The 19,865-nt window shown below is 35.5% G+C and overlaps 1 protein-coding gene across 2 annotated transcripts in view; it reads left to right on the top strand.

Annotated features, from left to right (window-relative positions):
- The window catches only part of HS2ST1 (heparan sulfate 2-O-sulfotransferase 1), a 200,201-nt gene that overhangs the window by 167,754 nt on the left and 12,582 nt on the right, over positions 1–19,865 (top strand). For both annotated transcript variants that reach the window (XM_025389006.1, XM_025389015.1), the window contains exons 3-4: positions 1,802–1,887; positions 14,953–15,091. In XM_025389006.1, the coding sequence (XP_025244791.1) occupies positions 1,802–1,887; positions 14,953–15,091 (225 nt within the window). The remainder of the gene's footprint in view (positions 1–1,801; positions 1,888–14,952; positions 15,092–19,865) is intronic.

Below are 19,865 nucleotides of genomic sequence, written 5' to 3' on the forward strand. Positions count from 1 at the left end.
ATGATCTTCCCTGCTATTTAGTTTATATAACACTATTTTTTCAGACCTCAATGTAGCGTCTTTCATTTCCCTCCTACATCACCATGTCCACATTAAATCTCAGCTTCTGGAAAACAGAGGTGAGTTGCTAAATATGTCTTAAGCTCCCTTTAGCCACCATCTTCAATTCCTTTTTCTCTTTGCCATCTTTTTTCCTCTCATTTTTAGTTGAAATACTAGAACTGATTTTCATAGAACCAAAGGTTTATAGGAAATAATGTACCATTAAGTGGCAGCTATAAAGACTTTTCATATTCAGCATATAAAGTATATTAAAGATGTAGGCTCTGGATTATTTAATTTTATATTTTGTTTCTGTTTCATTTGCAATTTGGTATTTTCATTCTGTTTGGTGCCTTAGTTGAAGAATTGGAAAGAACATGAAAACCTCAAATCACATGTATTTGGCTCTTTCAGTTTCAGTGGGGGGAAAAATTGAAAATATCTGCTAAAATGACATGGTATACTTTCTAATGCAACCTAATTTTTATCTGCAGCTCATTTTTGAGATTTTAATTTAAGGATGTATGTGTGTATGGAGCGGCCAAGTAAGGCATATATACCATTTCCATTCTAAAAGCTTCATAATTTCTCTTAGTATGTGAGTTATTAATGCTTCCCCTAAAAGATAAATTCTTCCAGAACTCATTTTTCTCTAGTTTACATTCTCTGACATATAGCTATATCTGCACTGTTTCCCCTCCCTCACCTACCAATAGGCCTTTAATAGGAGGCAGCTATCGTCATTCATTGATATTATTGAGTGTAGTATGAAGTATTCCAGAATATCTCCATGTGACTATCCCTATTCTATGATGTAAGTGAAAGATTGATAAATTGCCAGAATTATGCAACTGACAGTTCTGTGTTTGAGAGGCTGAAGTCATAGCTTGCCGATGCTTTTGGTGCGGTATAGGTTGGTGGACCTCACTGCCCCAATTTTCTGCACTCTATCTAGGTTCTAGAAGAGATTCTTAACCACTTGCTGTTTATCATGCAGAGATTTGCTTATCAAAAATGCATACCATTTTCCATTGAGAAATTGTGTATCACTGCTTTGCAGCTAGTGATACTTAGGTTTATCAAATTCTATATTAACCAGTTATTAGACATTTTAAAACATACTTAGAGAATTTTTCATATTAATGTTTGTATACTTTAATTCCAGTAAGTTAAATATTTAGAAATTTTAAATATTTTGACCTGTATTACATCTCTTAATTTTATTAATCTTTTTATCAACAAGCTTGTGATGTCTGCTGTTAACTCTTAAATATCTTCTGATAACCATCAGCTTTTTAAAAATCATTTTGGTTTAAAGATTACTTTTTATTTGTTGAGTCATTAATAAAAATAAACTTTTATGAACAGCAAGCATCTGAGAAGAAAACGTTTGATATGCTAGAATGTCCCTGTATTGCCTGCTTTAGCATGTGTGTTGGTGGGATGTAGATGCAAATACCCCCACAATGACCTTCCTCCAACCCTATGTAAATGTATTTACAGCATTGTAAAGGATTTCATTGTGCCAGTTTGTTTTCAGAATCATCTTTCACTCTTTTTTGAGTGTAATGATAGTAGCTGTCTCTATGATGAATTTTAGTAGTTGCTGATTACACTATACTTTCCTTAGTCCTAACCTGTGTTTCAAGCTCTGTAAGAATGGTTTTAGGTTTTTAAATTCCTTACTTGGAAATATTTTGCTATCATCAAATTTCATATTCTTTAAATTGTACATAATGAGTGTGTTCTCCCTTTTTAGGTGCGCTTTGTAAAGAATATAACTTCCTGGAAGGAGATGAAACCAGGATTTTATCATGGACACGTTTCTTACTTGGATTTTGCAAAGTAAGTTACACTAAAATGACACACTAAAGAATGCTTTGTACTTTAGTAACGTAAAAAGGAATAAATTCATTAAATTGTTAGGATTTTCTAATAAAAGAATGTACTGACTTGCCTTTGCCAGTTTTAGAGCTGTAATTTAAATATATCTTCTTAGTGTTTTACTGCCCTCTAGTGTTCATAAATTGGCAATCCTTATATTAATTATATATTAAGTATTACTCTTTAAAGTTTATTATTGTATGTGCCTTGTACAACCAGAATGACACTACTTCAGGAGAGCTCAAGTTATAACCTAGAGGCCAGATTATGACTTACCACATCATTGACTGAGAAAGTAAAAAAGCTCTTACTAAGTTACTGGTGCTCCAGTGTGTCTGCTTCTCAGCCAAGACATAGTGAAGTATACACTTTCCCTTGGGCTACCTTATTTTAGCTTTTAAATTATGATGTGTTATGAGGCTTTTTTAAAAAAAAATTAATGATTTTCTCTTTCTCTCTCCCCCACAACCCCCCGCTTTCCTCTCTTTCCCTCCCTGTCACTCACTCTCTCACTAACTTCTGGACTCAGGTGATCCTTCTGTCTCAGTCTCCCAAAGTGCTGGGATTATAGGCATGAGCCACTGTGCCCGGCCTCTGTCATATTAATAGTTCTCTCAAGAAAGGTTCAGAAAACTATACGCCTGCTCACAGTATTCAAGCACTATGTGGCTTTCTGTAGAGTCTGTGCCATATTATTAATCAGAAAATTAATTAAACGTAATGTTCCAAACATAAGAGTCTTATGGATACATTTGAACTTTTTTGGTAGCACACATAGTACCATTATAGTAAACCTCAAATCCAAATGCTTTCCCTAAGATTCTTCATTAACTTCAAAAACACTAAAAAAAATTTTTTTATTATTTAAGCTTAGACATGTTCATTCAGTTTTTAAATTAGCTATTATGATTTCAGAGTAACACACCTTGATGTATTAGTCAACTTTAAAAGGCATTTTTTATAAAATTTAAAATAAAAGTGTCCGGGCGCGGTGGCTCAAGCCTGTAATCCCAGCACTTTGGGAGGCCGAGACGGGCGGATCACGAGGTCAGGAGATCGAGACCATCCTGGCTAACACGATGAAACCCCGTCTCTACTAAAAGATACAAAAAACTAGCCGGGCGTGGTGGCGGGCACCTGTAGTCCCAGCTACTCCGGAGGCTGAGGCAGGAGAATGGCGTGAACCCGGGAGGCGGAGCTTGCAGTGAGCCGACATCCGGCCACTGCAATCCAGCCTGGGCGACAGAGCGAGACTCCGTCTCAAAAAAAAAAAAAAACAAAAAAAAAAAAATAAAAGTGATATCCCACTCTCAGTTTTACTTCTTAATTTTGAAAAGAAAAAGTAGAATAAAATATTACTGATTAAAACTGATAATCTTAACTTTTTGGGAAATCATGTAATTAAAAAAGAATCACCCAAATATTACATACATAAAATGATATATTCCTATTTCTAGTTCCTCTCATAGTACTCAAGATCTTTCAATAAAATTGTAGCTTTAAAGTTAGATGTATGTTTTTCTATAAATAATTCATACTGCAATATTGAAAATATTTTATAGCCAGCTTTAAAATAAACTAATTATTTTTTTCTTTGCATAGGCATTGAACCAATTTCATAAGCTTCGTTCATGTGCATATTTTCCCTCAGGGCTGCGTTATCCTTGAATTAAATGTTTGTTACCCTTTCACCTAAATGATTTATTTTTTCCACACACAGCTTGGTTTCTAATAGTCTAGGTTTTCATTATTAAAATTATATATTGAGTGCTTTTGCTTTTGGCAAAGTCTTGTACTTAGAACAAAACTCTGATATATGCTGAGGTTCTTGTAGTTGAAAAAATAAAGCTTTTTGAAGAGATTAATCTCATTTATTAAATGCTGACATGAATTTTTAAGGGTTGGAATACTTTCGTAGTGAGTCTTAAGTTATTTGAAGGGAAAAGTATTGTGAAAATTTTTCATAGATTTTTCCAAGATTTTAAACAAATACCTAAACAAAATCAGCCTAGGTGAAATGTATTTTGATGTATCTGTGTAGTCAAGAACTGTTGTAGATGTAACTAGTATCCTCAAATATCTTTTAGCTTAATAGCCATATGCTCCATAAATGGGGAAGGAGAGGAAAGAAACATCGCCTTACCAATTTTTAAATTACAGTCGTCCCTGGGGTATGTCCAGGGGATTGGTTCTTGGACTGCCTGAGTGTATAAAAATCACATACGCAAGTCCCTTCGTTGGCCCTGTGAAACCCACAGATTTGAACGTCAGCCCTTCTTGTACACAGGTTTCACATCTCTCAAATACTGTATCTGTGTCTGGTTGAAAAAAATCTATGTATGCATGGACCTGCGCAGTTCAGACTCATATTGTTCAAGGGTCAGTTGTGCTTTATTCTTCAAAACAATATTCTTGACTGGCATAGTACTTTGTGGAGTCCACTAAAATACTTGCTTTCAAGAGAAAGTGGTGAATTTGGCAAAATACTTATTTAACACATAGTTTTTTAAAACTTACCTTAGCAGAGACATTAAAACAAGTGTAAGCCCCAAGAAACCTAGGAAATAAGATAGAGAAATAAAAAATGAAAGCTCCTTTCTAGTTTAGCCTGACCAAAATACACATTATATTCGCAGGCTTGTCTGTTCAAGCCATGTTTTGATTACATATATTTGTTTTTTACTGAACTTTAGAATAACAAAAATATCTTTTTTACATTTTTGCATTCCTATCCCATCTTGCTTCTTTTTGTCTGAATCTTATTCTTTGATTTTTTAGAAGTATATTTCCTAGTTCTTCCTTTCTATTTTTTCCCTTTAATGTTAGGTTATGTTTTGTTTTCTTTTTAGTTGGTGGATGATACAATTTTAAGATAATGTAGATATAAATTATTATAAATTTGAAAAATTTCCAGTTTAAAATTGTATATAGGTTGAACATTTTCAAAATGTCATAGTATGCAGGAAATACAAAGTTGAATAAGTTGCAGTTCTTGAACTTAATGAGTTCACTGAAATCTTTTTTTCTGTAACTATCAGTTCATTATGTTTTATTATAAACAGTAAAAATATTACGTATTCCTCCCCTTTTAAATGTATACTATTCATTTTTTAATAGCATCTATTATCCCATTTTGATTTTCTTCAAACTTTAGAAAATTAAAATGTTAGAAGTCTCTTTCAAAAACACTTCTTCGGTAATAAACATTTTCATTTATAATGAATAATAGCTAAAAGAACACTTTTAATGCTGTACTTTCTGTCAGACTCTGCTAAGATTTTTATGCTCTAACTACCTCAGTGTCACATGTCAGCATCTGTCTTGAGAGGTATTTGAAAATTATTTTTGATATAACAGTTTTATTCAGGCATATATCAGGTATGTACCTTTGTGGTTGTCCCCAGAAATGAGAATGAGTTTTCACTGCTGTAATTTTGGTTTCTTCATATTGCCTCTAGTATTATTTTCAGAACAAATGAAGTGAATCAGTAAAGAAGCAGCTATGTTGCAACAAGAAACAACTAAATGCTTCATTAGGTCTGAAATTCTAAACAGTAATCAAGTGACATTTTAGGTCTAAATAGAATTAGTTAATATATAGAATCATGTGAGATTGTCCTTTCTACCTAATACTTCTCTGCTAAACCAGATGACGTTTGCCCCATTTTCTACAACTTTTAACAAATATGTCACAACATTGTAGATACTATAGAAAATTATTTTAATCATTCCAGACAATATGTGGGATTGCATTTTTATTAACCTTGTACTACTAGCTCTTTCTACAGCATTGATCCTGTAGACTGCTAAGAGGGAACTCTGAAGTCTGTCTCTGAAATCAGACAGATCTGCCATTAAATCCACTTAGACTCCTTGCTAACTGTGTGATCTCAGCCACATTGTTTCAGATCTTTGATCTTCAGTGTCCTGTTTTTAATTTGAGAATAATTAAAATAATTACTTCATGGGGTGGTGGTGAGGATTAAATGTGATAATGTAGATGAAGCACTTAGTTCTGTGCCTCAGAGCAGTATTATGATTCCTACTATGATTCTTTTTAAAATTCTGTCTTCTTACAGTTAGCATATTGTCTTAACTGGTATTTTCTTCTTCTTGTCTGAATCTCTGCTGGTCCTTATTTCCAACTCTTAGTTAGGCATTGTATAAGACTCTTTCTTGGCCTCCATTATTCTCTTTTGGAAGGTTTACACATTCTAATCTGTCATGACAACCAAACAAGAAACTTTCAAGTAATCTTGGACAACTTTTTTTTATCACCACCTATATCTTATCAGTCATCAAGTCTTTTGAGTGTCTTCATTTAGCATGATGCTTTTGATGACCTTCATCTAATTTGATGCACAATATCAGTACTATTTTGCTAAATAGTACTTCATGTATGAGTATACTTCGATTTTTTTTTTTTTAATTCTTGAAAGTCAGTTTCTTATTTATTTATTTATTTATTTATTTTATTATACTTTAAGTTCTAGGGTACATGTGCACAATGTGCAGGTTTGTTACATACGTATACATGTGCCCTCTTGGTGTGCCGCACCCATTAACTCGTCATTTACATTAGGTATATCTCCTAATGCTATCCTTCCCCCCTACCCCCTCCCCACAATAGGACCCAGTGTGTGATGTTCCCCTTCCTGTGTCCAAGTGATCTCATTGTTCAATTCCCACCTATGAGTGAGAACATGCAGTATTTGGTTTTCTGTTCTTGCGATAGTTTGCTGAGAATGATGGTTTCCAGCTGCATCCATGTGCCTACAAAGGACACAAACTCGTCCTTTTTTATGGCTGCATAGTATTCCATGGTGTATATGTGCCACATTTTCTTAATCCAGTCTGTCACTGATGGACATTTGGGTTGATTCCAAGTCTTTGCTATTGTGAATAGTGCCACAATAAACATACGTGTGCATGTGTCTTTATAGCAGCATGACTTATAATCCTTTGGGTATATCCCCAGTAATGGAATGGCTGGGTCAAATGGTATTTCTAGTTCTAGATCCTTGAGGAATCGCCACACTGTTTTCCACAATGGTTGAACTAGTTTACAGTCCCACCAACAGTGTAAAAGTGTTCCTATTTCTCCACATCCTCTCCAGCACCTGTTGTTTCCCGATTTTTTAATGATTGCCATTCTAACTGGTGTGAGATGGTATCTCATTGTGGTTTTGATTTGCATTTCTCTGATGGCGAGTGATGATGAGCATTTTTTCATGTGTCTGTTGGCTGTATGAATGTCTTCTTTTGAGAAGTGTCTATTCATATCCTTTGCCCACTTTTTGATGGGGTTGTTTGTTTTTTTTTCTTGTAAATTTGATTGAGTTCTTTATAGGTTCTGGATATTAGCCCTTTGTCAGATGAGTAGATTGCAAAAATTTTCTCCCATTCTGTAGGTTGCCTGTTCACTCTGATGGTAGTTTCTTTTGCTTTGCAGAACCTCTTTAGTTTAATTAGATCCCATTTGTCAATTTTGGCTTTTGTTGCCATTGCTTTTTGTGTTTTAGACATGAAGTCCTTGCCCATGCCTATGTCCTGAATGGTATTGCCTAGGTTTTCTTCTAGGGTTTTTAATGGTTTTAGGTCTAACATTTAAGTCTCTAATCCATCTTGAATTAATTTTCGTATAAGCAGTAAGGAAAGGATCCAGTTTCAGCTTTCTACTTATTGCTAGCCAGTTTTCCCAGCACCATTTATTAAATAGGGAATCCTTTCCCCATTTCTTGTTTTTGTCAGGTTTGTCAAAGATCAGATGGCCGTAGATGTGTGGTATTATTTCTGAGGGCTCTGTTCTGTTTCATTGGTCTATATCTCTGTTTTGGTACCAGTCCCATGCTGTTTTGGTTACTGTAGCCTTGTAGTATAGTTTGAAGTCAGGTAGCGTGATACCTTCAGCTTTGTTCTTTTGGCTTAGGATTGTCTTGGCAATGCGGGGTCTTTTTTGGTTCCATATGAACTTTAAAGCAGTTTTTTCCAATTCTGTGAAGAAAGTCATTGGTAGCTTAGTGGGGATGGCATTGAATCTATAAATTACCTTGGGCAGTATGGCCATTTTCACAATATTGATTCTTCCTATCCCTGAGCATGGTATGTTCCTCCATTTGTTTGTGTCCTCTTTTATTTCACTGAGCAGTGGTTTGTAGTTCTCCTTGAAGAGGTCCTTTACATCCCTTGTAAGTTGGATTCGTAGGTATTTTATTCTCTCTGAAGCTATTGTGAATGGGAGTTCATTCATGATTTGTCTCTCTGTTTGTCTGTTACTGGTGCATAGGAATGCTTGTAATTTTTGCACATCGATTTTGTATCCTGAGACTTTGCTGAAGTTGCTTATCAGCTTAAGGAGATTTTGGGCTGAGACAATGGGGTTTTCTAAATATACAATCATGTCATCTGAAAACAGGGACAATTTGACTTCTTTTCCTAACTGAATACCCTTTATTTCTTTCTCTTGCCTGATTGCCATAGCCAGAACTTCCAACACTATGTTGAATAGGAGTGGTGAGAGAGGGCATCCCTGTCTTGTGCCAGTTTTCAAAGGGAATGCTTCCAGTTTTTGCCCATTCAGTATGATATTGGCTGTGGGTTTGTCATAAATAGCTCTTACTATTTTGAGATACGTTCCATCAATACCGAATTTATTGAGTTTTTAGCATGAAGGGCTGTTGAATTTTGTCAAAGGCCTTTTCTGCATCTATTGAGATAATCATGTGGTTTTTATCTTTGGTTCTGTTTATATACTGGATTACGTTTATTGATTTGCATATGTTGAACCAGCCTTGCATCCCAGGGATGAAGCCCACTTGATCATGGTGGATAAGCTTTTTGATGTGCTGCTGGATTTGGTTTGCCAATATTTTATTGAGGATTTTTGCATCGATGTTCATCAGGGATATTGGTCTAAAATTCTCTTTTTTGTTGTTGTATCTCTGTCAGGCTTTGGTATCAGGTTGATGTTGGCCTCGTAAAATGAGTTAGGGAGGATTCCCTCTTTTTCTATTGATTGGAATAGTTTCAGAAGGAATGGTACCAACTCCTCCTTGTACCTCTGGTAGAATTCGGCTGTGAATCTGTCTGGTCCTGGACTTTTTTTGGTCGTTAGGCTATTAAGTATTGCCTCAATTTCAGAGCCTGCTCTTGATCTATTCAGGGATTCAACTTCTTCCTGGTTTACTCTTGGGAGAGTGTAAATGTCCAGGAAATTATCCATTTCTTCTAGGTTTTCTAGTTTATTTGCGTAGAGGTGTTTATAGTGTTCTCTGATGGTAGTTTGTATTTCTGTGGGGTCGGTGGTGATATCCCCTTTATCATTTTTTATTGCGTCTATTTGATTCTTTTCTCTTTTCTTCTTTATTGGTCTTGCTAGCGGCCTATCAATTTTGTTGATCTTTTCAAAAAAACAGCTCCTGGATTCATTGATTTTTTTGGAGGGTTTTTTATGTCTGTATCTCCTTCCGTTCTGCTCTGATCTTAGTTATTTCTTGCCTTCTGCTAGCTTTTAAATGTGTTTGCTCTTGCTTCTCTAGTTCTTTTAATTGTGATGTTAGGGTGTCAATTTTAGATCTTTCCTGCTTTCTCTTGTGGGCACTTAGTGCTATAAATTTCCTTCTACACACTGCTTTAAATGTGTCCCAGGGATTCTGGTATGTTGTATCTTTGTTCTCATTGGTTTCAAAGAACATCTTTATTTCTGCCTTCATTTTGTTATGTACCCAGTAGTCATTCAGGAGCAGGTTGTTTAGTTTCCATGTAGTTGAGCGATTTTGATTGAGTTTCTTAGTCCTGAGTTCTAGTTTGATTGCACTGTGGTCTAAGAGACAGTTAATTATGATTTATGTTCTTGTACATTTGCTGAGGAGTGCTTTACTTCCAACTATGTGGTCAATTTTGGAATAAGTGCAATGTGGTGCTGAGAAGAATGTATATTCTGTTGATTGAGGGTGGAGAGTTCTGTAGATGTCTATTAGGTCCGCTTTGTGCAGAGTTGAGTTGAATTCCTGGATATCCTTGTTAACTTTCTGTCTCGTTAATCCGTCTAATGTTGACAGTGGGGTGTTAAAGTTTCCTATTATTATTGTATGGGAGTCTAAGTCTCTTCGTAAGCCTCTAAGGACTTGCTTTATGAATCTGGGTGCTCCTGTATTGGATTCCTGTATATTTAGGATAGTTAGCGCTTCCTGTTGAATTGATCCCTTTACCATTATGTAATGGCCTTCTTTGTCTCTTTTGATCTTTGATGGTTTAAAGTCTGTTTTATCAGAGACTGGGATTGCAACCCCTGCTTTTTTTTGTTTTCCATTTGCTTGGTAGGTCTTCCTCCATCCCTTTATTTTGAGACTATGTGTGCCTCTGCGTGCCTCTGCATGTGAGATGGGTCTCCTGAATACAGCAAACTGATGGGTCTTGACTCTTTATCTAGTTTGCCAGTCTGTGTCTTTTAATTGGAGCATTTAGTCCATTTACATTTAAGGTTAATATTGTTATGTGTGAACTTGTTCCTGTCATTATGGTATTAGCTGGTTATTTTGCTCGCTAGTTGATGCAGTTTCTTCCTAGCATCAATGGACTTTACATTTTGACATGTTTTTGTGATGGCTGGTACCAGTTGTTCCTTTTCATGTTTGGTGCTTCCTTCAGGATCTCTTGTAGGGCAGGCCTGGTGGTGACAAAATCTCTAAGCATTTGCTTGTCTGTAAAGGATTTTATTTCTCCTTCACTTATGAAACTTAGTTTGGCTGGATATGAAATTCTGGGTTGAAAATTCTTTTCTTTAAGTATGTTGAATATTGGCCCCCACTCTCTTCTGGCTTGGAGAGTTTCTGCCAAGAGATCTGCTGTTAGTCTGATGGGCTTCCCTTTGTGTGTAACTCGACCTTTCTCTCTGGCTGCCCTTAACATTCTTTCCTTCATTTCACCTTTGGTGAATCTGACAATTATGTGTCTTGGAGTTGCTCTTCTCGGGGAGTGTCTTTGTGGTGGTCTCTGTATTTCCTGAAGTTGAATGTTGGCCTGCCTTACTAGGTTGGGGAAGTTCTCCTGGATGATATCCTGCAGAGTGTTTTCCAACTTGGTTCCATTTTCCCCGTCACTTTCAGGCACACCAATCAGATGTAGATTTGGTCTTTTCACATAATCCCATATTTCTTGGAGGCTTTGTTCATTTCTTTTTACTCTTTTTTCTCTACACTTCTCTTCTCACTTTATTTCATTCATTTGATCTTCAATCGCTGATACTCTTTCTTCCAGTTGATCGAGTCGGTTACTGAAGCTTGTGCATTTGTCACATAGTTCTCATGTTATGGTTTTCATCTCTGTCAGTTCTTTTAAGGTCTTCTCTGCATTGATTATTCTAGTTATCCATTCATCCATTCTTTTTTCAAGGTTTTTAGTTTCTTTGTGCTGGTTATGTAGTTCCTCCGTTAGCTCTGAGAAGTTTGATCTACTGAAGCCTTCTCTCAAGTCGTCAAAGTCATTCTCCATCCAGCTTTGTTCCGTTGCTGGTGATGAGCTGCGTTCCTTTGGAGGGGGAGATGCACTCTGATTTTTTGAATTTCCAGCTTTTCTGCACTGCTTTTTCCCCATCTTTGTGGTTTTATCTGCCTTTGGTCTTTGATGATGGTGACGTACTGATGGGGTTTTGGTGTGGGTGTCCTTTCTGTTTGTTAGTTTTCCTCCTAACAGTCAGGACCCTCAGCTGTAGGTCTGTTGGAGTTTGTTTGAGGTCCACTCCAGACCCTGTATCAGCAGCGGAGGCTGCAGGAGATAGAATATTGCTGAACAGCAAGTGTTGCTGTCTGATTCTTGCTCTGGAAGCTTCGTCTCAGGGGTGTACCCTGCCGTGTGAGGTGTGAGGTGTTGGTCTGCACCTAGTGGGGGATGTCTCCCAGTTATGCTACTCAGGGGTCAGGGACCCACTTGAGCAGGCAGTCTGTCCGTTCTTAGATCTCACCCTCCATGCTGGGAGATCCACTGCTCTCTTCAAAGCTTTGAGACAGGGGCATTTACCTCTGTTGAGGTTTCTGCTGCTTTTTGTTTAGCTATGCCCTGTCCCCAGAGCGGCTCTTGTTTTCTAACTGGCTGAGCTGAGTGGTCCAGTTGCTATTTTTAATCATGCCCATTATCTGTTATAATCCCTTGTTTCCAGCCCTTTGTGTCTATATAACTGTTCCCTAAGTTACATGTGATAGTTCATATCTGTTTTCAAAATGAGTTCACAGATTATGTCTCATTAAAATCATACTTCCTAATAAATGCCACCCAAAGCCATTCCACACATAGTCATTTTCCTGGACAGCAAAAAGAGTTTTGTAAAATGCCATATTCCCTTTTACTGCTGCCTGGTAATTGCTGTCTGCTCTACATGTCAGGGACTAGGTGAAAGGAGGAAACATTAGTAGGAGATGTTCTTCTGTGAGGAGATTATTCCCAAAGGAATGGCTTGGGATGGAGCAATGGCTAATAATGGAGAGGATAGAGAGGATTCCCAGGAATCTCAGTCTTAAGAATGGAATCACTAACCCATTGCCCTGTAATCTCTCCTTGTAGTTTCCTATTAAAAACCTCTCAGCTCTGTGAGCTAAGGGAGCAGCAATGCATTGCTGTTGCCTCCTTACTTTCTTACTACTCAGTGTACTGTCTCACAGAAAGGCACTTTTGTTAGTGGCTGATTCACAACAGTCTCCTCAACCTAATTCTATTAATATTCAGCACCTGTGTGTTGGGCACAGTGCTGAGCACTAGTGATAAAGCCATGAACAAGAGAGAAATAGTCCCCACCCTGGTGGAACTTCTACTCTAATACCGAATGTGACAGTGCTATGTGTTTGCAACAGTACTGTTTTCTTCTTTTAAAAAAATTGTGAAAGAAATTTTTACTGCACTATTGGTACTATGCCTACCCTCAAGTGGCTTATAATGCTGTTTGGGAGAAAGACTTACAGGAGAAACACTAGTAGGATAAGCTAAGAGTTAAGTTGCTTGATAGCTCTTAGGTACAGGAGGTGTCAAATGAAAGCAAATAGAGCTGTATGCTAGAGTCATCAGGAAGAGAGGTCACAAGATTTTGTTATAGCCCCTCTGTTAATTCCAAAACAGCAGCCAATGACCTTTTAATATGAGTCGTGTCATGGTGCTTCTCTGCTTAAATCTTTCAGTGACCTCCCTCCTGACTCTGTATAAAGTAATGCTTGTAACAGTATGGAAGACCCACACAATCTGCACTCACCCCACCTCACCCCCACCTCTCTTATCTTCTGTGGTATTCCCTTTTTGATTCTACAGGCAGCTTGATCTCCTTGCTCTTCCTCAAAACACCTGGAACTTAGCTGCCTCAAGGGCCTCTTACTTGGAAATCCCATCTTTCCAGAACACTTTCTCCCAGATGTTTGCATGGTACCTTCCTCATTACATAAGACTAGTGATGTCTTCCCGAAAAACACTATTTTGAATTGTATTCTCCCTCACCTCCTTAGCACTCTTTATTCCCTTTCACTGAATTATTTTTCTCCTTTGCACTTTTTATCATCTGTAATATATGCTTATTTATTTGTTTATTGCCTGTCTGTGCCAAGTAGAATGTCAGCTCTTAGAAGGACAAGAAATTTAGTCTTTTTGTTCATTGTTGTATTCCTGGTACCTAGAATAGTATTATATCTGGCAATATTAGGTGCATACAAAAAGTATTTTTGAATGAATTAATGTAGAAAAAGAAAAGAAAAATGAGAGTGACACTCAAGGAAGACAGAATAAGCAAAGATATTTAAAGAGAAATAGAATAAGTACTGATACGGGAGGAGATAAAAAAGGCCAACCTAACTATAACAGATAAATGGTTTCTTGTTTGAGGAGAGTTAAAGAAAGTTAGGTCACTAAGGTGGTACCTAAGACATAAGGTAAAAGAATCCTAAGACAACCAGCAAAGGAGTTTGGGTTTCGTATCAATACATCAGTAGAGTTATTTCAGATTCGTAAGAAGAGTGATTTAACAAATAATGTTTAGGAACATCCTTTGAGAATTGGCATGGAAGATAGATTGAAAGGGAGAGAAACTGGATGTTAGAAAACTATATTACTGCAGTAATCTAAGCAAGAGGCTGAGTGAAAGGGAAGTGGTAAAGAGAAAGAATGATGAAGACAGGTCACATCTGTGAGAAAGCTTACAAAACAATCAAAACGACTTTGAAATTTTATGAAATGAACTATTATGGAAAAGTAAGAATCAACATAGTAGCTGTAAAATTTTAAGACTGGGGACAAGGGAGTATAGTAAAACAGGGAGCCAGTTGTACAGTTCTAGGGTCTGCAAGGGTTGCTAAAGTAAAAGTCTTCAGTGTTCCATCAACTCTGTCATTCCCTAAGAAAATAATGCTGAAAACCTAGTGTCTTTCACTTCTATCTTGTCTTTAAAATCAGCAACAGAAGGTAGATTGATAATGGTCAACTTGTGTTCACTGATGCTGTATCGTTTGATGGTGTTCAGAAAACACTATCAAATCTGGCTAGTTTGATGAGCCAGAAGTGAGAAATCATTGCTACATAGTTAATGCAGATTTGAATTTTTCTGTAGCACCAGATGATCTATTCAGGAATGTAATAAAACAATTTTTAAAATAAGTTCATTTTTTAAAATTATAAATATTAGATTCTTTCCTAGTAATATGTGGGTACTAATTTGAGAAGGGATTTTCTACTTGGGCTTAAAGTATAATGAAGACATAGAAGTAAAATGTTTTATATACTTCTTGCTGGTAAAATTTAAAATTATTTTTCATTCATTTTTATCTCCTTTCCTTTATCTTCAGACGTAACTTTTAAATTCATATTTCTTGTTTACTATATTCTGACATGAATAATCATGAAATAGTTCCCAAGAGCCACACATACAAATTATTTAAATTAATTCATGTTCTTTTTTCCTTATAGGACCAGTACTTCAGACTTAAACATATAATTTCAGGGCACTCCTAAACAGATTGAAAATGTTGATTTCACCTTTGAAATTTTGTTTTATTTCAGATTTGGTGTGAAGAAGAAACCAATTTACATTAATGTCATAAGGGATCCTATTGAGAGGCTAGTTTCTTATTATTACTTTCTGAGATTTGGAGATGATTATAGACCAGGGTTACGGAGACGAAAACAAGGAGACAAAAAGGTAATATTTTAGTTTTAAGATTTTTATAAAGATAATTGTTTATGAAATGCAGTGAGCAGTGTGCTTTTAAAATTTGATGTTAATTATAAATGTATTACCTGCTTATTGTGGAAATTTTGAAGAGAACCCAAAATATGAAGAAGCAAAATGAAGTTACATAGCTGATATATTGTAATATACATTTTTTTGTGATTTTTTAAAATATTTCTTTTCTAGGGCAGAATCATGTTTTCTTTATGGTTCTGTTAACAATTTTCTGTGCGATTATTGTAATTATTCACTAATATGATATATTTTTGTATATTTTTTGATTCTCTTAGTATTGATGGCTGTTTATATTTGTGATCATCAGCTTAAGGACAGTATTTTGCTAAGCAGCTGTTTTTTTCTGGCAAGAAGAGAATAATGGCTCAACAAAGTTCATAACAGGCTCAGATTTTGGTTGTTTTCCATTTCATTGCATTTTCTAGAGTATTACCAGAGTTATATTTCTAAGAAATCAAACTGATTTGTCACTTCTCTGGTGGAAAACCTTTACTGGGACCTCACTGCTCACAGATTAAGACATAGGAGACACAACTAGACACGATCTCAGAACAAGCTCTCCTGTCTGATTTTCCTTTAGGTGCCCAGTGCTTTGGCCACATGAAATGTCACCATCCTCTGAACTTATTGCTTAAGTTATTAATGCTTCATACTTTTTTACACATGTGTTATTCCCTATATTGAGAATGCCTTTCGTTTACTCTGGAAAACTCTTTATCCACCTTTAAGATGTAGCTCAAACATGACCACTTCCATAAAGTCTTTTCTGATGCCTCTAGGCAGTTAGTCATATCTCTTTCGGGGCTTCCAGAGCACTTCATTCAAATCTCTTTCTTTTAAGCATTTATTTTGTGATATTTGGATTACCAGTTTACATACTGTCTTCTCCAAAATGTGGTGAATTTCCTGAAGCATATATTTAATTCATCTTTGTTTCCTCAGAATTTAACATCATACCTAGGTTACCTGTAAGTGCTTAACAAATGGTTGAGTGTGTGAATTCTGCACATTTTAAACCTAAACTATTACACAGTAGCGATGCCAGATATTTGGTATGTTATGATAATTAACACCCAACAATATTTTTTCTAAATTAGTTGTATCCTCTGTGTCACATGATGGGACAGTGGTTTTTTGTTTTGTTTTCCTTTTTAATGATTTCTAGAAATTGCTGTTTCTTTAGTCTCAAAGTTTTAGGCAGAAGGTACTGATCCAGAGATAACTAACCAAATCTGTTTTCTTAAATAATGCTATCTCTTAGCATTATTTAATCTTCTAGAAATATTTATTATGGAGATTCTGAAAAGTTTTATAAAATCTATTAGTATAACTCTTACAACTTACTACTTTATAATTTATTGATATTTATTTCTAAATTCACTTGTGCACTTTCTTTTTATTTTTTGTATTAGCCCTATGTACACTAACTCTTGACTCAGTAAATGTTAGTATCTGTCTCCCTCCTTTGACCAAAGTAATATTAGCGTTAGTGTTGGAAAGGAAAAGATTGCAGTCATGTAGGCCCCTATATCCATCATTTGTCATTGTCAGCCCTGGATAGCATGGTTCTGTGGTTCCTAGCCTGTGTAGTTTGGGTGATTGGGTAATAATAACTAATAATTATTAACAGTAATTATTAACAGTAACAGTATTAACTAATAATAGCTCACATTTACTGTATACTATACCAAGCAGTGTTTTAAGTTATTTCATATGTATTTTTTCAGGTAGCTTGCACAACAATTCTATAGGGTGGTTGCTGTTATTGTCCTCATTTTACAGAAAAGGAAACTGGGGGGCACAGAAAAGCTAAGTATTTTGCACGGTGTCATTCAACTAGTAAATGGTAGAGCTGGAATTTAAAACCAAGCACTCTAATTCCAGAGCCCATAGTCTTAACCTCTCTTATATCCTTTGAAAAGGAGAGAAGAAATGCAACATGTCACTGACATTTTTCTGTGAAACATGTTCCAAAGTTGCGTATTCAGTATTCATGAAAAAATCCAGGCAGACGTTTTAACATCGTCTCCCTTTCATGTTTGAAAGTTTTAGGTAGATAGGCCATCCTGGAGCTTTACCTGTTCTTCACCCTGATTATAATAAGGCCTGGGGTTTGTTTTGTTTTGTTTTTTTGTTTTTTTAATGTCATTATGAAATAAACATTAATATACCTGTTTATTTAGATGTAGTGTTGATAACATCAGCAAAATACTATTGCATTGTCTTCTTATGAGGACAGTGCTATCTGTAAATAATTGAATTTATAATAATAAGAAATTACTTTGTTTTATGATTGAATGTACCCTTTCAGTCTTGAAACATATTGGTGATTAGACATTTTTAGTAATTTGGCTTGTTTCTCGTGATACACATGTTGGTTAACCTAATGCTGATATCCTAATGAGTTAAGTGGTGTTTATTGCAAATAACTCCTTAATATCTTTAACTAGCAGGAGTTTTCGTTAAACTTATCTGTAAAGTTGGTAAGACTGCATACATATAACATTTCTAAAGCTGGACAGGTTTTAGAAAGATTGGAGGTTAAAGGGCGGCCATGATTATGTTGGAAATACCTTGCAATGGCGCTTATTCCCAAGAAAGTGTAGATAACTTTATTTCTATAAAATTGTAGATTATTTGCATCTCAAGTGATATTTTGAGGTATATTAAACAGTATTCAGTTCAGCACTTACGGCAACTGTTATGTTTTAAACTGACGTACTCTAGTAATCTGAACTGCTCTGTAGTTACACTTCAAACACATTTTAGATATATGTGCACCTAGGATAGCTTTCACTTGATCTTGTAAAGAATGGAAGGCTTTTGATTTGGGAGATTTCAAATTTGCATGTTTTAGAACTACAGTTTTACTTAATTTAACCTGTGCCCAGCACCTGGAAAATAGGGATATTAAGTAATCCAAAGATGAGCAGTGAATAACTATATCATTCAAATCAGTGGTTCTCAAACTTTTTGATATAAGAATTCTTTTTATACTCTTAAAAATTATTAAGGATTCCATAAAAGAGCTTTTGTTTATGGCTTTTGTTTTGAGTTATATCTATTGATGTTTACCAATATCAGTAAATTTGCCATTTACTGAAAAAAATTTTTAAATATTAAAACACTAAATAGTAAAGCCATCATATGTTAACATAAATTATATTTTAATGCACATAACTATTTCTCCTCCGACAAAAAAATGAAAAGAGTGGCATCGGTTTACATTTTTGCATATCTTTTTAGCATCTGGCTTACTATAGACAGCCGATTTTCTTTTTTTATTTTTATTTTTTTTAATTTTCTGTTTGTTTTGTTTTGTTTTGAACCCTGAGAAACTAGACAGCTGATTTTCATATTTGCTCCTGAATTCAGTTTGTTCAAAATGTTCTTTTGGTTGAATTGAGGAACTGCAGCTTCACACAGATATATAAATGGAAAAGGGAGGATTTTAATAGCCTTTTCAAGAAATTGCGGCTATTCTTTAGTAAACACTAAAACTTGACAAGTGGTAGTTTCAAAAGTTAGTTGCAGTGTAGAATCTGAAACCATAGCAGTGACCTTTTTACACTTTACTACATTAAAATCTGTTGATACGTTTTACACTTGGAATGGATCTTTCAACCAAGCATAATTTTGAAACATCATACATTGGTCATTTGGAACATACTGGTTCACTGACTTATATGGACCTTTCAAATGTTAATGTATTTTGTTATACAGCATTAAAAACTCATATTCATTAATATCACCACTAGTCTCATCAGAAGAGTCATTAAGTATTGGGAGACTGTCAAGCTTATGGTGGCAGATACAAGTTTTCCAAAATTTTATTTTTTGCTTGAAAGCTTAATTTTTATCATTGGCCTATTACAGGATTTCTCAACCTCAACATTATTGTTGTTTTGGGCCAGATAATTCTTTGTCGTGGGGGCTTCTTATACATTGTAGGATGTTTACCGGCATCTCTTACTTCTACCTGGTAGCATCCCCCATACCTCAGCTGTGAGAACCAAAATTGTCTTCAAACATTGCCAAATATCACCTGAGGGTCAGAATAGCTTCCAGCTGAGAACACGTGGGGTATCAACACTGTCAGCTATTCTTTCACCTGACGGACATAGTTTATTCATTTTGAGAAAATACCACCAAATACTCAAATCTGAATAGCTGTAGTTTGGGATATGGTAGATATATAGATATGTAAGGTTTTATTTCTTATTTCTTTTTATGAGCTACAAAATTCGGCACAAATGATAATAAAACCACTTTTTAGAAAATGGCCTAGGCTGGCAAATCTAAGACCATCTAGAAAAATTCAGAAATAATATCAAATGCCTCATGAAAATATTTTATTTCCTCTGTCTTCATCTCTGCTAGAGCTATGCCTTTAATACCCATGTAAATCCCCAAAGCGCAGTCTTTTCAGTAGTCATTTACAAATATTAATTGTGCAAGTGGTTTATATAGCACTATTCTATATGCTCTGGAGGATACAAATGCTACTGCATGATCCACGAATGCTACTTCAGGAAGTTTTCACTGTAGTTGGAAAGACACAACATAACACATAACACATTTAAAAAGCACATGAAACAAGTTATGTAGATAAAGCTATAGACAGACAGACAGACAGATCAACCTATCCTAAGATTCTAAACTAGATCCTAAGAGCTGCCTGTTACAAGGCAGTATGTGATTTTTTTGTTTGTTTGTTTTGTTTTTGTTT

Source organism: Theropithecus gelada, chromosome 1 (assembly GCF_003255815.1).
Source record: "Theropithecus gelada isolate Dixy chromosome 1, Tgel_1.0, whole genome shotgun sequence".
In the NCBI taxonomy this organism is placed as follows: domain Eukaryota; kingdom Metazoa; phylum Chordata; class Mammalia; order Primates; family Cercopithecidae; genus Theropithecus; species Theropithecus gelada.